At 48.7% G+C, this 17222-nt stretch overlaps 7 protein-coding genes and 1 non-coding gene across 8 annotated transcripts; 1 reads left to right on the top strand and 7 right to left on the bottom strand.

Annotated features, from left to right (window-relative positions):
• Positions 1-714: 714 nt before the first annotated feature.
• BDQ94DRAFT_156117 (uncharacterized protein) lies at positions 715-2608 on the bottom strand (the record flags this gene model as incomplete). Its single annotated transcript, XM_026768587.1, has 4 exons — positions 715-803; positions 837-2016; positions 2074-2202; positions 2264-2608. The coding sequence occupies 4 exons, from the start codon at positions 2606-2608 to the stop codon at positions 715-717; spliced, it is 1743 nt and encodes a 580-aa protein (XP_026632310.1).
• A 2424-nt stretch (positions 2609-5032) lies between these two features.
• BDQ94DRAFT_165021 (uncharacterized protein) lies at positions 5033-5428 on the bottom strand (the record flags this gene model as incomplete). Its single annotated transcript, XM_026770176.1, has 1 exon — positions 5033-5428. The coding sequence occupies one exon, from the start codon at positions 5426-5428 to the stop codon at positions 5033-5035; it is 396 nt and encodes a 131-aa protein (XP_026632309.1).
• Positions 5429-6114: 686 nt separating this feature from the next.
• On the bottom strand, positions 6115-6201 carry BDQ94DRAFT_t1. Its single transcript has one exon. It is a non-coding gene; the product is annotated as a tRNA-Ala (tRNA).
• Positions 6202-6435: 234 nt separating this feature from the next.
• Positions 6436-7367, bottom strand: BDQ94DRAFT_132815 (uncharacterized protein). Its single transcript, XM_026764137.1, has one exon. It carries the CDS (start codon positions 7333-7335, stop codon positions 6688-6690), a length of 648 nt encoding a protein of 215 aa, XP_026632308.1. The 5' UTR covers positions 7336-7367; the 3' UTR covers positions 6436-6687.
• Positions 7368-8267: 900 nt separating this feature from the next.
• Positions 8268-8687, bottom strand: BDQ94DRAFT_165019 (uncharacterized protein; the record flags this gene model as incomplete). The annotated part of the gene is made up of 1 exon (XM_026770175.1): positions 8268-8687. The coding sequence occupies one exon, from the start codon at positions 8685-8687 to the stop codon at positions 8268-8270; it is 420 nt and encodes a 139-aa protein (XP_026632307.1).
• A 181-nt stretch (positions 8688-8868) lies between these two features.
• On the bottom strand, positions 8869-11532 carry BDQ94DRAFT_4151 (DNA topoisomerase 3). The gene is made up of 7 exons (XM_026775709.1): positions 11320-11532; positions 11048-11248; positions 10805-10983; positions 10582-10751; positions 10212-10534; positions 10025-10161; positions 8869-9978 (listed from the first exon to the last, which is right to left on the bottom strand). The coding sequence occupies exons 1-7, from the start codon at positions 11407-11409 to the stop codon at positions 9189-9191; spliced, it is 1890 nt and encodes a 629-aa protein (XP_026632306.1). The 5' UTR covers positions 11410-11532; the 3' UTR covers positions 8869-9188.
• A 251-nt stretch (positions 11533-11783) lies between these two features.
• BDQ94DRAFT_132808 (DUF1295 domain protein) lies at positions 11784-13449 on the top strand. The gene is made up of 2 exons (XM_026764136.1): positions 11784-12224; positions 12277-13449. Exons 1-2 carry the CDS (start codon positions 11853-11855, stop codon positions 13024-13026), a joined length of 1122 nt encoding a protein of 373 aa, XP_026632305.1. The 5' UTR covers positions 11784-11852; the 3' UTR covers positions 13027-13449.
• Positions 13444-16928, bottom strand: BDQ94DRAFT_132807 (ATP-dependent metallopeptidase FtsH/Yme1/Tma family protein). The gene is made up of 2 exons (XM_026764135.1): positions 14869-16928; positions 13444-14793 (listed from the first exon to the last, which is right to left on the bottom strand). Exons 1-2 carry the CDS (start codon positions 16781-16783, stop codon positions 14012-14014), a joined length of 2697 nt encoding a protein of 898 aa, XP_026632304.1. The 5' UTR covers positions 16784-16928; the 3' UTR covers positions 13444-14011.
• Between the last annotated feature and the right edge of the window lie 294 nt (positions 16929-17222).

Below are 17222 nucleotides of genomic sequence, written 5' to 3'. Positions count from 1 at the left end.
TAGGCTACTAAGGAATGATAGATACTAGTTAGTATTTCTATCCATTTCTCGGCCCTCATCAGCAGCAATCGTAGCCTCTCCTCTCTCGCCCAGATCCCGGAATAGTGCAATTATCTAGGTATTATAGTCATCCAACACAAGGAATTTTCTAAGCATACAAGATAGATTTGCTTTGTAAAAGGGTAACTGGGATGATGATGATGCATGGCTTGTTAAGGGCATATGGTTCAAGATACACGTGTACGCTGCAGCTGGGTTGCAAATGATCCTTGCTAATAACTGATGATAGTATGTACTAGATATACAGGCCGCTTTTTGTAAATGCACAGGGGTTGACAAAAGGCGTGTTAGAACCCCATGGTCATCAACTGTCGTCTAAGGAACAAATTTCGCCAGGTGGTGCACATTACGACTTAGAAAAGTACCCAACTACTTTTCCTTTTGACTGATTCTGATCTAGTATTGTATATTTCTATATTGTGCTGAATATCATGCCATTCTTTTGCAATTTGATCCGGGCAGCCATGATTATTTCCCAAACCATACCGTGACATATCAATGAGATCATGAGAAATGTTGTCCGAATTGATAACACAAAGAAACTTAGGAAACCCGCCATGAGGACTATAATATGGAGACCGAACTGAAGGAACATACTATATATAATTATGGCCAAGGTGTTGTGGGCGGCCAGGAGAAAAGCGCAGCCTATCATTAGTGTCCTTCCTTCAACCTCTTTGAACCTCTGGAAGCCTTTCGTCCAATGGATGGCTGAGGTTGATTGCCACGCTTCCTTTTAGTATCTGCGTCCAATTCCTCATCCTCTGGCAATAAACTTTCCCCCCGTGAGGAATCCTGGTCAGTTGGGCTCCCGGGCTGAACCACAGACCGGCGAGGTGCAACGTCTGAAGGAATATCCGGTAAACGGTCAATTGCAGAACAAAGTAATGCAAAATACGTTGGAACCCAATCATGATAGATGGCCATTACAAATTTGTAAGACCTCCACCTGTGCTCCGTTGAAATGAAGTTCCATACATCAATATATTCATGACGATATGAAATCGGCTCTCCAGTTACAACCACAGGATAATGAGCGTATACTTTCACCGTCTCATGATCGTGACAGACAGAAAAACCAAGAATTCTCCGGTGTAATTCATTCACGCGCCCCAGTGAATTGAAAAGCTCAACGACACCTCTGAGACATCGAGTCAGTGTGTGAGCATTTTGCCTTTCTGCAACTGTGAGATTACCTGCAGGGGACTTTACTTCGCAAGCCAGAAATGGGAAAAGCATCTCTTTTATGCCCTTGCAAACAGAAGTCACGTCGGGTTCTCCAAGTAATGGCTTGAGCTTGCGAATCTGCTTGCAGGTAAATGCACCTTGTGAAAAGCCTACGGCATAGTCTGGTCGTGGTGCTGGGAGAGATGTATTCGGTTCTTTTGTCCCTGAACTTCGTCGTATGCTCGGATCTTCATCGAGAGAAGTTGACCAACTCCAAGGCTGATTCATACTTTCAATCAAACTCGGAGTAGAGTTCAGTCGTCCACTATACATCTCAAGGACAGCTGAAGGAACAATCCATTGACTGATCATTCGAGTGACTCCGGTCTCGTTCCCATCTGATAATCGCTCCCGAACATAGGCGCAAGCGTTATCCTCGAATGCCGTGCCACTGGGAGTTTCATATCCATCTCTTTTGAGAAGATTTTGGCACAGTCTTTTATCATCGTTTGCAACCCTATTTGCAACCCCATACTCAATTTTCAAGTAGCTGCCTTTAGACTCAAGGTATCTCTCACAGGCACTTGTAGCATAGGGTTGAGACTTGGCCCCTGTTGTTGGCTCGATGGTTTGTGTCATTAGAGGATTGGTTGGAGGCCTAGAAGCAAGGTGGACATTTGATAACTGGGTGTTAGGGGTAGATTGAGGCATTTCTTTTGGCCAAGTTCCGTTGGTGATCCAGTAATATACGGCAGCATCCCCCTCGATTTGTGGATTTTCTAGACGCAACTAATAAGAGATTAGTTTTGATCCGGTCTCCATTGTGCAAGACATACGCAAACCAACCTCCTGGTCATCCGGAACTGGGGGGTTCTGCTCTTGACGCTGCTTTTTGGACTGCGGTTCTGGGCTAAAGGATGATGGTTCTGGTGTTTGTGCCTTCCGCTTATTCTGTGTCTTGGTCGAGGGACGTATCTAAAACAGACATGGAGTCAGTATCTTAAGGCATTCGAGTGCGCAAGTACTCAAGCCATACCCTTTTATGCTGGTATTCTTTCTGGTTAGGTTGCTTCTTTGTATTGGCTGCTCCCTGTGCTTCCTTTGGACGGCCACGTTTGGCTGCGTTGGGGGTCTCTTGCGGTGCCGTCCTCTTTGGTGCTCGTCTTGATGTATTAGCTCGAGGCTTTTGTGTCCGTCGTGAAGGATTTTGTTTCCCCGTGTTGGCTTGTTTCTTCTGTACCCTCGTATGGACAAGAGCACTTTGCTGACGGCCTTTCTTCTTGGAACTTGAAGCCGGTGTTTTCTCTGTATTGGCTTCGCTTTTCAGTGTCTTTTCAATGATGCGTATGCTCCTCCGACGTCCGTGCTGATCTTGTTCCATTGTAAGCACCTGGAGTGTGACAGATGATCAGTTGGATAAGGGTATCAGGAGAATGTCTCGGGATAAGAGTATGAGAAAAATGTCTTGGTTGCTGTCTAGCCACAAATTCGATGTATCTACTGATACAAAAGGGGCGTACAGCAGAGAGTTTTAAGCCCCCCAGGTACTAGGCAGGATGCGTTCACAGTCTCCTACTAACCCTGAACAAAGACTGCAATAAACAAAAGGCCCTTTTTCTTACCCGCCCGTTTGGTTCTTTCATCCTTTACCACCAATACTGTACGTTTTGAAAGCCTGCTAAATAAAGTTAAGTATGGTTTCATATCAATACGGTTTTGACCAAACAGCCAATAATGTAATAAGAGAACGGGAAAAACAAGAAAGTGTGGTGCAGAAAAACCCCAGGGGTGCAAAACAACCGCGCGGTGCGCAAAGCAAACAGACGGATGACTGTAGACACACAACATCTGGAGCCCATAAAGTGATATGTCTAGACCTCGTAGGTTTCTTTTGATTTGATACTGCCTATAATGTCGTCATTCGTATGTTGTGTAACGAAAGAGTGGGTCGGTCAAGATGAAAAGGTACAAAGTGTAGGGAAGCTGAGCCAGTAAGTACTAGCGAACCTTTCCCGCCTCCCCTCAGGCTCCTCTCCTGTTAGAAATCCTGACATTGAATTTAGTGTCAAACATCATACTAACACTACATCGCAATAGAGCGAGAGGCGGGCCACGGCATGAAGAGTCAAGGGACAACAGAGCGCCCGTAGTGGACTGCAACGATATATCGCGTGTCCGCGTGTATAGAACCAGGTAAACTGATTTATAGCAAGGGAAAGAGATACATCTTCGGCAGAGTGTAGCCTAATGTGGCCTGTAGTAACTGTTCGTGTATAGTTTACTGGGCTTACATGCTCGCTCCCCCTGATTCACAAGTCTGCGCGCCTTCTCCAATTTACTGCGTGGGTTGGAACCAACGGGAATGAATACTAGGCGAGAAGGTTTCAATTCCTACGGAGTTCTTGAGGAAAATTAAATATATCAATAGAATAAAAATTGCACAAAAGATATCGGTAAACGTTCAGCCGTGGTTTCATCCCGACTTTTTCCCAAAATCCACCGACCACAACAAATGCATCTAGTCCAAGCACCACCCCTGGTAAGCTGTAACCGGTCATACACGAAACCTACAGACACATGGGTAAGCTCTAGGTTCTTTTCTCGTCACGACTTGTTCTATAGCTATTTGCATCCTAAATAACCCTTGAGACATACAAGTTGTCCTTGAACGAGCCCAGCCATTTTCATCAAATTGTCATGGTGTGCTTTTAAAGTTAGAGAAAGGAAGAAGTCTTTAGATGGCTGCTCGTAATATCCAAGAATACTAGTCAAGTGTCCTTAGCATCTTCTGCCGCTAACCCTCTGGCTCTGAGATCTACATGCATAGAAGCCAAAGTCAGATTCCATGACCATCTAGATGCTCATAATGCTATAAAGAAGGAAGATTAGAAGAAAACCGTGACAGAGGCCATGTAGGCAGTAGAAGATATGGTAAAGTGCCTAAATGAAGCTAACAAATTATTTTATTGTAAAAACTTTATGAAAGTTTAGCTAGAACAAAAGGGACATTCCATACTAGATTCTCAGTTTTATTGACTGCCTATACAATAATCTGGTTCCCGGAATACGATGCCCCAGTCCTCAAGATCCGGCAAATCCATAGTATGATCTCAATGCTCTAATAATGCAACGGCCACAACCCTGAATTATTCAATCGACGAACATCCCACATCATCAACCCAATCATCCTATTTCCCGGAATATGCCAGCTATGAGGCAACTCCAGCCCCGACTTCTTGAAATTAAGCTTATTCTGGACCGCATATTTCTTAAGCCTCTCAACAAAAGGATCCATCACACCACGCAAACAGCCAGGCTGGGGCGGAGGACTCCGAGTCGGAAACCCAAACTCCAGCCGAGATGCATCAGGCAACTCAGTAATAAGCGGGTACCACTTCTTCCAATTCGCCCACTCTCTCCACCCATTCAGATTCAGATTATGATTCCCATTGACAAGGTTCAAAAGACACTGGGATATAGTCTGAATCTCAACGCGGGCAACGCCAGGAAGTAAATCCCAGGTAGCAACCTCGGGCTGATACTGGCCGCGGACGCACACAATATGTCCATCCACGGGGAGAACACCTCCCTTATGCAACACAGAGTATAGTTGCAAATGCCACAGGGCGCGATAGACACGATATTCCTCCTCCCACGAGGGCCGGCTCAAATCCAGTTCCTTCATTACATGGAACCTTCCGTTCCAGTAAAAGTGAGCTTGTAGCAGGCCTTCGAGGAATGTCAAGCACGCACAGGCTAATCGTTGGATATTGGCGGCTATGTGTACCATTTCCCATAACACGGCTCAGGATATAGAAGTGGGAGGCTTATGGCGGGCGAGGAATTCTGTTAGGCTGCGTTGTTCCGGCTCTCCTTCGTTTAAGCCACTTCTTCGGATATAAGGACGTGCTTCTCGGAATGACTCCTGGATTCCTTCTGGGGTTAGCTGTTTTAGTTCTGTGATTCTCCAGAAGTGACGGTGTAGACTGCTCTTTGTGATGGGGTTATCCTTCACGATGATGTCGACTATGTGCGTTGCTGCGGGCTCTGCGTCTTCCTTGGGATTCTTGCCGGGTTCGAAGATCTCCCGTATTCGTGGGGACGCTTCGATGAGGTTTACGAGTGTCACCCAGTCGGGGATTTGTCGGATAATGTTGCATAGCACGATGCAGGGAACCCTTTTGATGCTGAAGGGGTCCATAGTGTTGATTTGTTTTGGCGTGGGTGTTTCCTGGAGCAGGGGGTGGGTGACCCAATTGAGTAAGGTGAGGGTTATTTGCATCGGTGTCGCTCTCATTCGATTTGGCTATGAAGGGAGTATAGCAGACTTATATAACTCCATTTGGTTTGATCTCTCCTTAGAGAAGCTCTTTTCTGTCTCTAAGTGAGACAGATAAGCTTCAGTGGTTGTGCCTATAGATGTGAGGATCTGCAAGCGCCAGACAGGTTCCTGATACCTTGATGGCAGTTCCCAGCCATAACCGTGTGTAGTTTGCATCTCACTGGAGATGAGTAACTCCTGAGGGTTCATTGTCTTTCCTACGTAGATGTGGGAGACGTCTGGCAGCTTTCACGATGTTAGCTAAAATGGCCCAGAGTCCAGATAATGCAAAGCTTCAGTCTATAAAACCCCAGTTGGGAATGTAACTTTCCGTATCAGAAGAGATATATTGTAAGAGTGTATCAACGAAGTGTCTCCATTTGGTAAGGCAATCTTGTATGCAGAGCAGTTCAGCCACATACTCACTCATTTTGTGATTAACTTGCAGATGGGGAACAAAAAAAGAGGGAAAAGAAAAGAAAACCCATCTTCCTTTCATAGAAAGATAGCAATAGTAAAAGACGGAAGTCCCCATCCTATGATGGCGATGATGGCAGAAAAAAAGTTGGAGTCAAAGGGGATCGAACCCTTGACCTCTCGCAGTTTAGCTATGGGTATGCAAAGCGAGCGCTCTACCACTGAGCTATAACCCCAGTTTGTTGATATTTATGATTACATAATGTGCTATATACCACTTCATGTTCACAGCAGGAAGACCGGGGCTTACTATATAGCATAAGGTCATTGGTATGTCGGGTTTATCCATATAACCTCGATCTATCTTTTGCGGACTTTTGCTGATATAGACACTCAAGGAGGTTTATATATGAACAAGAAAGGTTTATTTCGTGTATACAACGACAGATTGGAATGCTAAATGAAGATGTGCCCCTGGCTTCTCATGCAAAGAAAACAACAAACCTCTATCTCAGGATATTAATCAGATTCAACTAAATGAAAGCATATTAAGGATTCTCTTGGCACTACTTCGCAACCTTGTTCCATATGTTTTTGATCTCGCTTTTTCTAGTATACTATTTTTCGAATCATGATTCGTCTCACCGTGTGACAGCCTTGTTGTGGGTGTTGCGATGGCCGCCTCCACAGAAGGGGCCTGCAGCGTGCATTGACAGGAATCATCACCATGTACCTCCCTCCTGCGGGTAATCATAGCGAATGTCTGCTACTCCCTCCTTGCGATCCAGATATTCCAACCACTTGTTATCGACAATCCGACGCAGATCAAGACGATTCCCATGAGGCTGGTCTTGATCGATGGTAAGAGCATTCAGGGAGAAATATCCGGTCTGGTTCTCCTTATAACCTTCGGGGTCCAATCGCAAGACCGATATCCTTTGCTGTTCATCGTGACCCTTGATGGGGGTAATTTCCTTTCCTTCCTCACTAGAAATCGCCATGTTGAATCTCTCGGGTTCAATAGAGTCCTTTTTCCAGCGCGCTGCGACACCAAAGCATCGGACGCCGCATGTAGGGCAAAAATACCAATTTACCAGACGCTTAAAGCATTGATAATTGCTAAGCTCTTCTAGATTTAGTGGGGAGAATAAGAAAAACTCGTTTGGGGCATCTGGCAAGCGCATATGGAAGACGCCGGATTTGTGGCAGGTCGAGCAATTGCATTTGTAAAAGCGGGGCTGCGAAGGCGAGGGCGGAGGCGGAGCTGCAGAGTCCCGGACTCCAACTGGAGGCATCGAGATAATTGCAATGAACTTGACTAAACCGCAGTGGCAGGAGCCATGATAGGGGAGGGGAGATGAGTCCATCATGGAGAGAAGCGCGTGAGAGTAAATGCAAGGAGGTAGACACAGATACAGAGCAAAAGTGTGATCGATTCCAATGTTGGCGAACGCTATCTAGACTTTATGTACGGGCGAAAGGATTCTACAGCTAAGCCATTGTAGGGCTATATGCTGACTACTATATCTGAATAGAAAATCACCTAAAATCGCCGAATAATTTCTAGATATATACTAGTGCTAAACCTATCTTGGGAATTTTATAGTCCGCTTTTCCATATCTAGATATGTGTAGCCCAAATAGAGACCGCCTTGATTCAGACATATCTTTTTTTAGCACGACATTGTACACACTCCTCCGAGTTTCCTTTTCTGTCACATGCTGGTTGGATCGCTTTCTTGTCCGTAAACATTATCCAGCGAATAGTAGTGGAATCTAGTGGCTATATCCTCTTAAGTTGTCTGAATGTAATAAAATTTACTTCTTACCCTATACGACCATAGTCCCCTTTTGGCTTAGCATCATCCGTCACGATGCACGTGTTTGAATCTAGCTGTTTGGTATTGTATGAGTCTGACTCTGTCTCAAAACCAAGCTTGCAAATACCCAGTACTATTATAGGCTTAGCGTGTATTTGATGGGTTATTCCTTTTCTCCGGATGGGAAGCTGAAGGCGCTTCCCGCTACCGAGCATTATTTTCAACATATCATCAGGTTAGCTGCTTCAAACCTTGAAGTGGAACTCTACGATGACAGAAATATATATGAAAAGAATTACTCCGATAAGCGAGGTTTCATTAACACATTATTATGGCTTGACATATAATCCAGATTCTCGTTGGCAATCCCCATAGGAACATCCCGTCACAGACAATTCCAAGATCCACTCCCGCATTGTACTTCTCACAATTTCAAGTCAAGAAGGAGAACCTTCTCCCTTCAATTCATCTGAGCGCCTCCCCTAAGCACAAGGCCACTGTTCATCTTCCCCAGCCCCAACCCAAAGAAGAAAAGTCTCAGTCGAGTTACTCTCAACGGCACCCTGCTGCTCATAGCTCTCATTCAATGCCACACCACCCTCTTCCTCCTCAATCTCAGCCTCGAGAAGAGACTGAACAGCACCCATAAGCAACGCATAATTAGTCTCCTGGAATGGACGTTTATCACGCCACGGATATGGATGCTCCGCTATGTGAGATGCCAGTGGTTTGAAGACGGGCTCGTCGAGGAAGGCAAGGGTGTAGGTTGGCGAGGGAGCTGGAACCTGCACGGGTGCAGGGGGGCTGGTAATGTGGATGGGATGAGCGAATAGAGTCCTGAAATACAACATGACTGTTGTGGACAGGAGGAGGAAAGTGAATGACAGATTGCAGATATCCATGGTGGTGGATACGATGAACTTTGAAACCAGCATTGGTGATAGGATGTGTTAGATGAAAAGGGGTGGGTTGGTGGATGGATGGGAATGAGGATGAAGACGGTGACCCATCTGAGTTGAAAGGTAAAGGTATCTTTATAGCTGTCCTTGACTTGTTAAGTTGTATTCTACTAACCCTTCGCAGAAGCGGAGTCGCTGTGTCTGTATGCTTGATGGACAATGAAGGCGGCATGTACCGGAGGATTCCCGGCAGATTCATATTCGATGTATACAGAGTGCAGCTATGTGGATATGTAGCTTTTGGTACATTGTACGAAACTCACGTCTGTATGTGAGTTGTTTAGCTGCAAATAATCAACATACCGGAGACCTTCGCGCAGAGACCTGAATCATAAGGATGAAAATACTCTTTCCAACGCCACACGGGAATATACAATTCGGTAAATTTCACCAGCCAGGGGTATCAGAATCAGCCACTCCAGATATTACACTCGAACAACACAGTCAGGAAGTTTCCTGTTCAACCAAGTACTTCCGACAGGCGTCTTTCAGCCTATTGATCCGCCGCTGTGTGTGCACAAATACCTCCCGATACATGTCAAGACTCTCCTGCACGACCTGCTGTCGTGTCCGCCTGCCGGCGCAGATCTCCCGCATTAGCAGCTCCATCTCCTTCCGAAGGAAAGGTTTGCTCAGGGAAGGGCTATCCGGTATACCGGCGAAGACATTATCATATCCTTCCACCAGAGCAATGCCCAATCGGGTGGGGATCAGTTCCTTAACTGCGTTTCGACCGCTTCCACGCGAATGGACGGCAACGTATTGTCGTTCCTTGATTTTAGCAATGTGCTCCGCCATGGTAGCATCGGTGCCGATTCCATTGGCGTCCATGAGGCCAATAAGTTCCGGTTCGGTCAGGTAGTTGGGAGGTGAGGTCTTGCCATCGAATATCTTGGCTTCAGTGGGCTCGAACATCTCGCCCATCTGATAATTTGGCAGCTGTTGGCTACTCTCCCACTTGTCGTATACATAGACATCTAGGTAGTTTCGCTCGAGGACTAGGAGGCCCTTGGCGTGGAAGAATTCGTCGCCGTATTGGATTTCGATTTCCGTCGACTGACCCTTGGCATCCTCAGAGCAGCACGCAAGGAAGCGACGGACGACGAACTCGTAGACTTTCTTCTCATCAGCGGTAAGAGCTGTGGGTGCGACCCAACAAATGGGATGTATAGGCGGGTGGGCTTGATCGTTGTGTCGACCTGATCGTGGAGTCTTGAATGCTCCGTCCAGAAGACTTAAGACGTTAGCAGCGCAGCAAGGCATGTCTGAGAGATGCTTACTGTCGAGCGTATTGTCCCCAATTTCCGTCCGGTAGCTGCTTTTCGACGAGCTTCTTCAAGTCAATCCCCTTATCAAATTGATCTGTTTCGGTACGGGGGTAACTGATAAACCCCTTCGTGTATAGGGCTTCCGCGACCTGGACTGCGTAAGTCATTGCTCGAGCATCTGACAGACCACACGCCTTACCTTCATGATCGTCTGACTGTCCATGCGGAGATATCTACTCCCCATCATTTGGAGGTCCACTGTTGTCAACGGTAGAGGTCTCCATTTGCTGGTGGGCTTTTGGGTGACCTTGGTGACTTTGGCTTTCTTTGCCACAAGACACCGCTCCAGCATCACCGTCACCGCAGCTCTGTCAAATAGATGAACACGTTTCCAGAGGAAATTGACCTTGATATCGTCCCGGGTATGCATAACTTTGATTCCCCAAAAGGTCTCGGGTTTGAAGTTCTTGACGCGGAGATACCGATCGACAACAAAGCCCAGGGTCGGGAATTGGCAGGATCCTGGTCGGCAGTCAGAACTGCTCGTACAAGGAAGGATAGAAACATACCATAGCTTATGATAGTATCCTGTAGCGCTGCAGAAAGAGGTTTCAGCTGAAGCGTTTGCAGACGAGTGAATGCCGCACCGATCCGGAGATCAAGTTCAATTCTAGCTGCGACAGCGTTTGCTTGGAGGTCATCAAGTTCGATAAGTGATCGAGCAGCGTGTAGCACATGACTTTACCTGAAAATCAGCAATGCATATCATCTGGAGAGGGGGGTTATCCTTACGCTTTCTCTGTATTGCTGAACCTTGCCCGTTTGACGACGATGCGAGCATTTCCTTCCTTTGCCTGCTTACGGATTTCCGTTCCTATATGCTCACCTTCTCGATCACAGTCTGTCCAGATAAAAAGGGCCTTGCATCTCCGGGCCTGTTCCTGGATGTTCTTCGCAATGGCTACTTTATCCTGCCCCCGGGCATTAGCTCTTGTTTCATACCAGAACTTCGTAGAGTTGCGCAGAAAAACATACGTCAGCCACGGACTCGTGTACTGGAGCTTCGAAGAGAGCTGATGGTGGACAAGATAGCCAAGTTCTGTATTGGCGTTCAAAATCCAGACCAGTTAAGTGACCAATGACACTGGTCATGGTCACGGAGCAAGTGCCCCAAGAGCCACCAAAATTGAAATCGAATACATAGTTTTTGACATATTGATTTCCCCGGATGGCTATCTACAGTACAGCTACTTCAGCATCTATAACCCCCAGGGAGGACTGGCAAGTCCCGGCACTGAGCCACTTACTGTTTGAAAGGAGCCACCGGACAAGTGCTGGGCCACAGCTTTAGCAATGGCCGGCTTTTCTGCCACGCATAGCACCCTTTGCGCCGTCATGGCAATTGCCTGAGTTGATCAGGAAGGCTAAGGTATGCCCATGACCGATGCTCCCTTCCAGAGCGCAACCGAAACAAGAGTGTTGACCTTTATGGCGAAGTGGACAATCTCACATACTATTCATCTACTTTGTCGTTGTAGACGCGAAAAAGACGCGAGTCACGGGTATGGTGCCTTTTTGCCTGAAAATGCTTGGTACTGCCTGAGGCCTATAGAATGGCCCGAGCTCCCATCAATGGCCGGATTGGGACAAGTTGCGGGGCCTGAATCAGGCAGCCGCGGGCGGTTGCTCGGTCACGATTCCCGGCCAGCTTGTTGTGGTGATTGTTTTGACTCCATCCACAACCCGGTCTTGTCTTGCTTCCACTCACATGCGAGAAGCTTCCCTGTCACCCCAGCAGCAACCAACTAACTAAAATCCTCCTTCAGTGCATCTGACCGAGATGGCGCTACCCCTCCCTGACGTCAAGTCTGTCGTGGACTGTGCCTCCTTCAGCCACACTGTCCTACCCTTCTTGTCGCAAATCACGGCGCTTCCCGAGCGACTGCAGCTGGCAGCCGCAGCCAAGGATGTGAATATCCTCAAGGACATCTACCTCTCCACCAATCCTTTCATCTCAGCTCTCTTCTTGAGTCTGGCCCTATCAGTCCTGTTTGTCATCGCTTCGGAGATCAACAGGAACTACTCCCAGGTTGACCGGTTCTGGAGTATCCTGCCGTCCATCTACAATGTGCACTTTGCTCTCTGGGCCCGCTTGTCGGGTCTTCAGACTCAGAGCTTGGATACTATCGCAGCCATCACCTTGATTTGGAGCGTAAGTACCGTGATGGCCTGCGCATTAAGTCCACCCCTGCTAACCTACCCAGGCCCGCTTGACGTTCAACTACTGGCGCCGTGGTGGCTACTCAATCGGCTCGGAAGACTACCGCTGGCAGGTCGTACGCTCCAAGGTCAACAACCGTTTCGTCTTCTTCATCTTCAACATCCTCTTCATCAGCCTGACGCAGTCCTTGCTGCTACTCTTGATTACGGCTCCGACCTACAACTTCCTCCTTCTCTCGCGCTTGTCGGACCACAAATCCTTCGAGGTCCCGGACCTCGTCTTCTCCCGGGTGGCCTTCTTCTTCATTATCATCGAGTACTTCGCCGATCAGCAGCAATGGAACTTCCAGACTGCCAAGCACAACTACCAGCAGACAGCCCGCATCCCCGACCAGTACAAGGGCCGGTATGAGCCTGAGGATCTGGAGCGCGGCTTCGTCGTCAGTGGTCTCTGGTCCCTGTCTCGTCACCCGAACTTCCTCTGTGAGCAGGCCATCTGGCTCACTCTGTACCTCTGGAACTGCTACCGCACCGAATCTTACGTCCAGTGGACCGGCATTGGTGTCTTGGGCCTTCTGCTCATCTTCCAGGGTAGCGTTCGTCTCACCGAATCGATCAGCGCCGGCAAGTACCCTGAGTACAAGGAGTACCAGGCTCGCGTGGGACGCTTCATTCCCCGTCTGTCGGTCAAGCCCAAGTACAAGAGCAGCAAGAAGAAGGCTCGCAAGGCTGTCACTGAGCAGCCCGAGGAGAGCGAGCAGACTACTCACGAGGCGGACAAGAAGAGCCAGTGAATTTGGAGGATACTTGATGTGCCGAGTTCACATTGATCTGCCTCTTATTTCGGTTCTGGGTGTTTATCATTTTCATTGATCCCGGTTTCATTTGATGATTTCGAGTTGTTTTGGAGTACATATCTTTTGGTGTTGGATCTTCTGGAAAACATATATCATTCTGCTTTCTGCATATACTTTGTCATGTTCAGTCTTTGATATCCTTGTCGAATTTATGAAAAGTTCCACCACTGAAGAAGCACGCGGCAATTGGGCGGGCCCCTTGTATGCGAAATTGACAACACGCCTTCTAGCTTCTAAATGCACAGCGCAAATGATGTGTTGCAGACTCGAACCAGTCCTATTTACAAGTATAGTTACCCTACACCGCACAATGGCCTACGATGTCACTTGAGTTATACTTAAATATAATTTGAACTCGCCTACCATCTATATATGAAGAACACCAATATAAAATAACTACCTACTATACAGTACAGTACAATACACCGAACGCTTTCCTCAAGAAAGCGAACGAGGGAAGAGAAGGGGAGAAGCGAGACAGTGATGATAGAGATATCAAGGGGACGAATAATTGCCCACTGGGATAGATGTCAGAGGGGGACGGGGAAAGGAGTAGAGAAGTTGGGGAGGGAACTCCGGAGCAAAGTACCAAGCACGCAGGAAACACCAAAAAAGGTCATAGTCCTAATATTTATGGCGACAACTTGGAAGGTAACAAACAGCAGACGGATGGGATGGATGAAATGCGTAAACAGAGGGAAATTGTTAGAAAGGAGATGCTCCGAGTTGACACACACAAGATAAATAAATACAAAACCCAAGCAAGGAAACGAGGAAGTAAAAGAGGACAACGATATATGATATGAATAAGAAGACATGCATGCAAAAACCCCCGCCTCGCCGCACCTTTCGTCAGCCGTGAGTGATGTTCTTGGGAGAGATGAATAGTATTCGAGGATTTTCCAATCGGGATTTGCATCATCTATGGGGGGATAGGGGTGGAGTCGCGGCCGTCCTTGCCTTCAGTGGATTCCGTGGGCTCAGGGGGAGCGATGGTGGCGCCGCCGCGGCCGTCGAAGTACTTGGCGAACTCGTTGGATTCGGGCCATTCTCTCGGGCCGAGAAGACGGATCATGTCGTCGCGGCTGAGGACCTCCTTGGAGAGGAGTTCCTCGGCTACGATGCCGACTTCCTTCTTCTTCTTGGTCAGGAGATCGTGGCACTGCTTGTGGGCCTGGTCGATAATGCGGCGGACTTCACCGTCGATATCCCGAGCCGTTTCTTCGGAGAAGGGCTTGTGCATCTGGCTCTTCGGGTCCTCCTCGTAGTAGATGTAGCGTAGCTTTGATGACATACCGAACTTGGTCACCATGGCGGTGGCCATCTGAGTGACCTTGTTGAAGTCGTCGCTGGCTCCACTAGTGACTGTGTCGAAGTGCAGTTCCTCGCTGACACGTCCTCCCAGGGTCATGGCCATACGGTCCATGAGCTGGTTTCCGTTCATCAGGTAGGTGTCGCCGTTGGCGGGCAGATATTGGGCATAACCCAGAGCGCCTTGGCCACGGGGGATGATGGAAACCTTGAGAAGAGGATCAGCCCAGCGGAAATACCATCCACAAATGGCATGTCCGGCCTCGTGGTAGGCCACAACACGCTTCTCCTCGGGTGAAAGTACAAGAGACTTCTTCTCCAAGCCACCGATGACACGTTCAATGGCCTGCTCGAAGTGCTTCATGGTGACATGATCGGCGTTTTCACGGGCAGCTGTACAGAAGCTGGTTAGTATAGGGATAATTATATGGGGAGATCGTCTCTTCTTCAAGGGATTTGTATACATACCAACCAGAGCGGCTTCGTTAACGCAGTTTGCGATATCAGCACCAGCAAAACCGGGTGTCAAGGCCGAAAGTCTTCCTTGAAGGTATTCCATGTCCTCCTTCGTCACGATCTTCTTCAGGTGAACGCCGAAGATCTGCTTGCGGCCATCCATGGTAGGCCGGTCGATAGAGATGTGCCGATCGAATCGTCCAGGACGCATCAGAGCCTGATCGAGAACGTCGGGTCTGTTCGTACCAGCCAACACCACCACTTGCTCGGAAGTGTTGAAACCGTCCATTTCGGTAAGGATCTGGTTCAGCGTGCTCTCGCGTTCATCGTTACCGCCGCCGTAGTTCGACTTCGCTCTTGATTTACCGATAGCATCAATTTCATCGATGAAGATAATGCAGGGCGTCGATTTCCGCGCGTTGGCGAACAGATCACGAACTCGGGAAGGACCGACACCGACAAACATCTCGACAAACTCCGAACCACTGACACTGAAGAAGGGCACGCCGGATTCACCAGCCGTGGCCTTGGCAAGTAACGTCTTACCGGTACCCGGAGGACCCGAAAGAATGGCACCACGGGGGATTTTGGCACCAAGCTTCTGGAAGCGTTCCGGGTTCTTCAGGAAGCTGACGAATTCCATGATTTCCACCTTGGCTTCATCCATACCAGCCACGTCGGAGAATTTGATCTTGATGTCGGTCTCTTGGTTGAAACGTTTGGCACGGCTCTTGCCAATGCCAAAGATGCCACCCTGACCACCTCCGCTACCTGCACGTCTCGACAGGAAATATACACCAGCCAAAAGAAGGACCGTGGGACCGAAGCTTATGAGTGTCGCAGCCCAGGGGACTTCACCCTGGTAGTTGACCGGAATGCGTTCAGCACTAGGGACACCAAGTTCCTGCTGGGCCTCCTCCAATTTCCTCTCAAAGCCGTCGACGGATCCGATGGTGAAGTAGTAGTAGAATCCCGGATGAGCAGCAGGCGATTCGGGGTAGACTTGAGCCACCGCATCACGGTGAAGTTCTACCCGAACCCGGGTGTTGTTAATGACGGTCAGCCTCTCAACCAAGCCCCTGTCGAGGAAGTTGGCCCGGAACTCCTGCCATGTGATATCGCTGCTGTTTTCGCTCGGGTAGAAACTGCGGTAGATATAGTAACTGACAATCAAGCCCGCCCAGAAATTTATGTTGTCGAGCTTGAAAACAATCATATCTCGAGGGTCTCCCGGATTCTTGCCGAATGGGTTTTGGTCCTTCTGGTCCTTTCGCTGCTTATCTTGTTCTTGGTCCTTCTTCTTTCCTTCCTGATCCTTCTTCTCCCCCTCTTTCCCTGGTTGCTTTCCTTCCTCTGCATTCTTCTTCTCTAGTTCCTCAATTTCCTTCATCAATCGCTCGTTTTCGATCCGCGCTACGCCACGAGCGATGTCATCGAGGTAACTGGCCAGGTCGCGCATCAAACGCATGTATGTCATGAGGGAGGCAGGACGCCCGGTGGAGATATGGTTGTCGATGAAATCCTTCACTGGCGGAGGTAATCCGTTCCTCTCGATGTGCAGTTTCACGTCGTCGAGCATCTCATGTTGACTCCGTGGTGACCGTTCTTTCAGATGTGCGATGAATTCATCTAGATGTTTCTGTTGTTCCTTGGTGAGCACATTCTCCTCTTCCGGCTTCTTCGGGTCTCCGCCATTATTCCCGGGCCCGGTTGATGAGCTCGAGTTCTTGTTGTTGCCATTGTCGTTCGGGGGGTTCGGACCACCGGTGGGTTGGGTAGCGAACGTCCTAGCTCGGTGCGCGATAATCAGGGCTGACAGTCTCGACTGCGGAGCGTGTGCAGAGAGCGGCCTTGTGCGGTAAAGGCAGTCTGCGGCTCTCCTCGAATATCGAGCAAGGTTGCCAGGCCGCCGGAGCAGAGAGGCCATGGTCGAGGATGATGAGCCCGGAGGCTAAGGTAAAGGCGCGGCGGGGTTCTGAGATTTCAATGGCACCTCGAGGCTGATGCGGCCATAGAGGCTCTTCTTGAAACGGAGGTGGCGGGGAAGGTGGAAAGCTCTTGGAGGAGCTGAGGTCGCCTGTGAAGTTCGCTCACGCGCTTTCCCGCCTTCTTGCGTTTTTCGTCCTTCCGTTCGCCGGCTGACTCATCTGCCCACCGCCGCCGCCGGCCAGAACCCAAAGGAAGTCGGTGGACCTCATCCATCAGTAATCCTGGCTGTGCTTGGAAAGATTGCACAATCAGGTTGAGATCTATTGATGATATCACTCTTCACTATCTGTCTGTGGTCTACGGCATGTATAGGGTAGATGCTGGAAGCGGGTGGTGGTGGTGATGACGGTAGGAGCACTGGTGGGGAATGCTGAGAT

This window comes from Aspergillus welwitschiae (genome assembly GCF_003344945.1).
Source record: "Aspergillus welwitschiae strain CBS 139.54b unplaced genomic scaffold BDQ94scaffold_1, whole genome shotgun sequence".
In the NCBI taxonomy this organism is placed as follows: Eukaryota; Fungi; Ascomycota; class Eurotiomycetes; order Eurotiales; family Aspergillaceae; genus Aspergillus; species Aspergillus welwitschiae.
The sequence above is the reverse complement of the archived record's forward strand: the minus strand, read 5'-3'. Positions and strand labels throughout refer to the sequence as shown.

What these genes read in the sequence shown, in the direction of transcription:
- BDQ94DRAFT_132815 (XM_026764137.1), bottom strand. Translation starts at nt 7,335, where the DNA reads ATGATGGACTCATCTCCCCTCCCCTATCATGGCTCCTGCCACTGCGGT.
- BDQ94DRAFT_4151 (XM_026775709.1), bottom strand. Translation starts at nt 11,409, where the DNA reads ATGACGGCGCAAAGGGTGCTATGCGTGGCAGAAAAGCCGGCCATTGCT. An exon ending in ACAGTCAGACGATCATGAAG is followed by an intron (nt 10,162 to 10,211) that starts GTAAGGCGTGTG and finishes TACGCAGTCCAG; the next exon opens with GTCGCGGAAGCCCTATACAC. An exon ending in TGGGGACAATACGCTCGACA is followed by an intron (nt 9,979 to 10,024) that starts GTAAGCATCTCT and finishes TAACGTCTTAAG; the next exon opens with TCTTCTGGACGGAGCATTCA.
- BDQ94DRAFT_132808 (XM_026764136.1), top strand. Translation starts at nt 11,853, where the DNA reads ATGGCGCTACCCCTCCCTGACGTCAAGTCTGTCGTGGACTGTGCCTCC. An exon ending in CCATCACCTTGATTTGGAGC is followed by an intron (nt 12,225 to 12,276) that starts GTAAGTACCGTG and finishes TAACCTACCCAG; the next exon opens with GCCCGCTTGACGTTCAACTA.
- BDQ94DRAFT_132807 (XM_026764135.1), bottom strand. Translation starts at nt 16,783, where the DNA reads ATGGCCTCTCTGCTCCGGCGGCCTGGCAACCTTGCTCGATATTCGAGG. An exon ending in TAACGAAGCCGCTCTGGTTG is followed by an intron (nt 14,794 to 14,868) that starts GTATGTATACAA and finishes GCTTCTGTACAG; the next exon opens with CTGCCCGTGAAAACGCCGAT.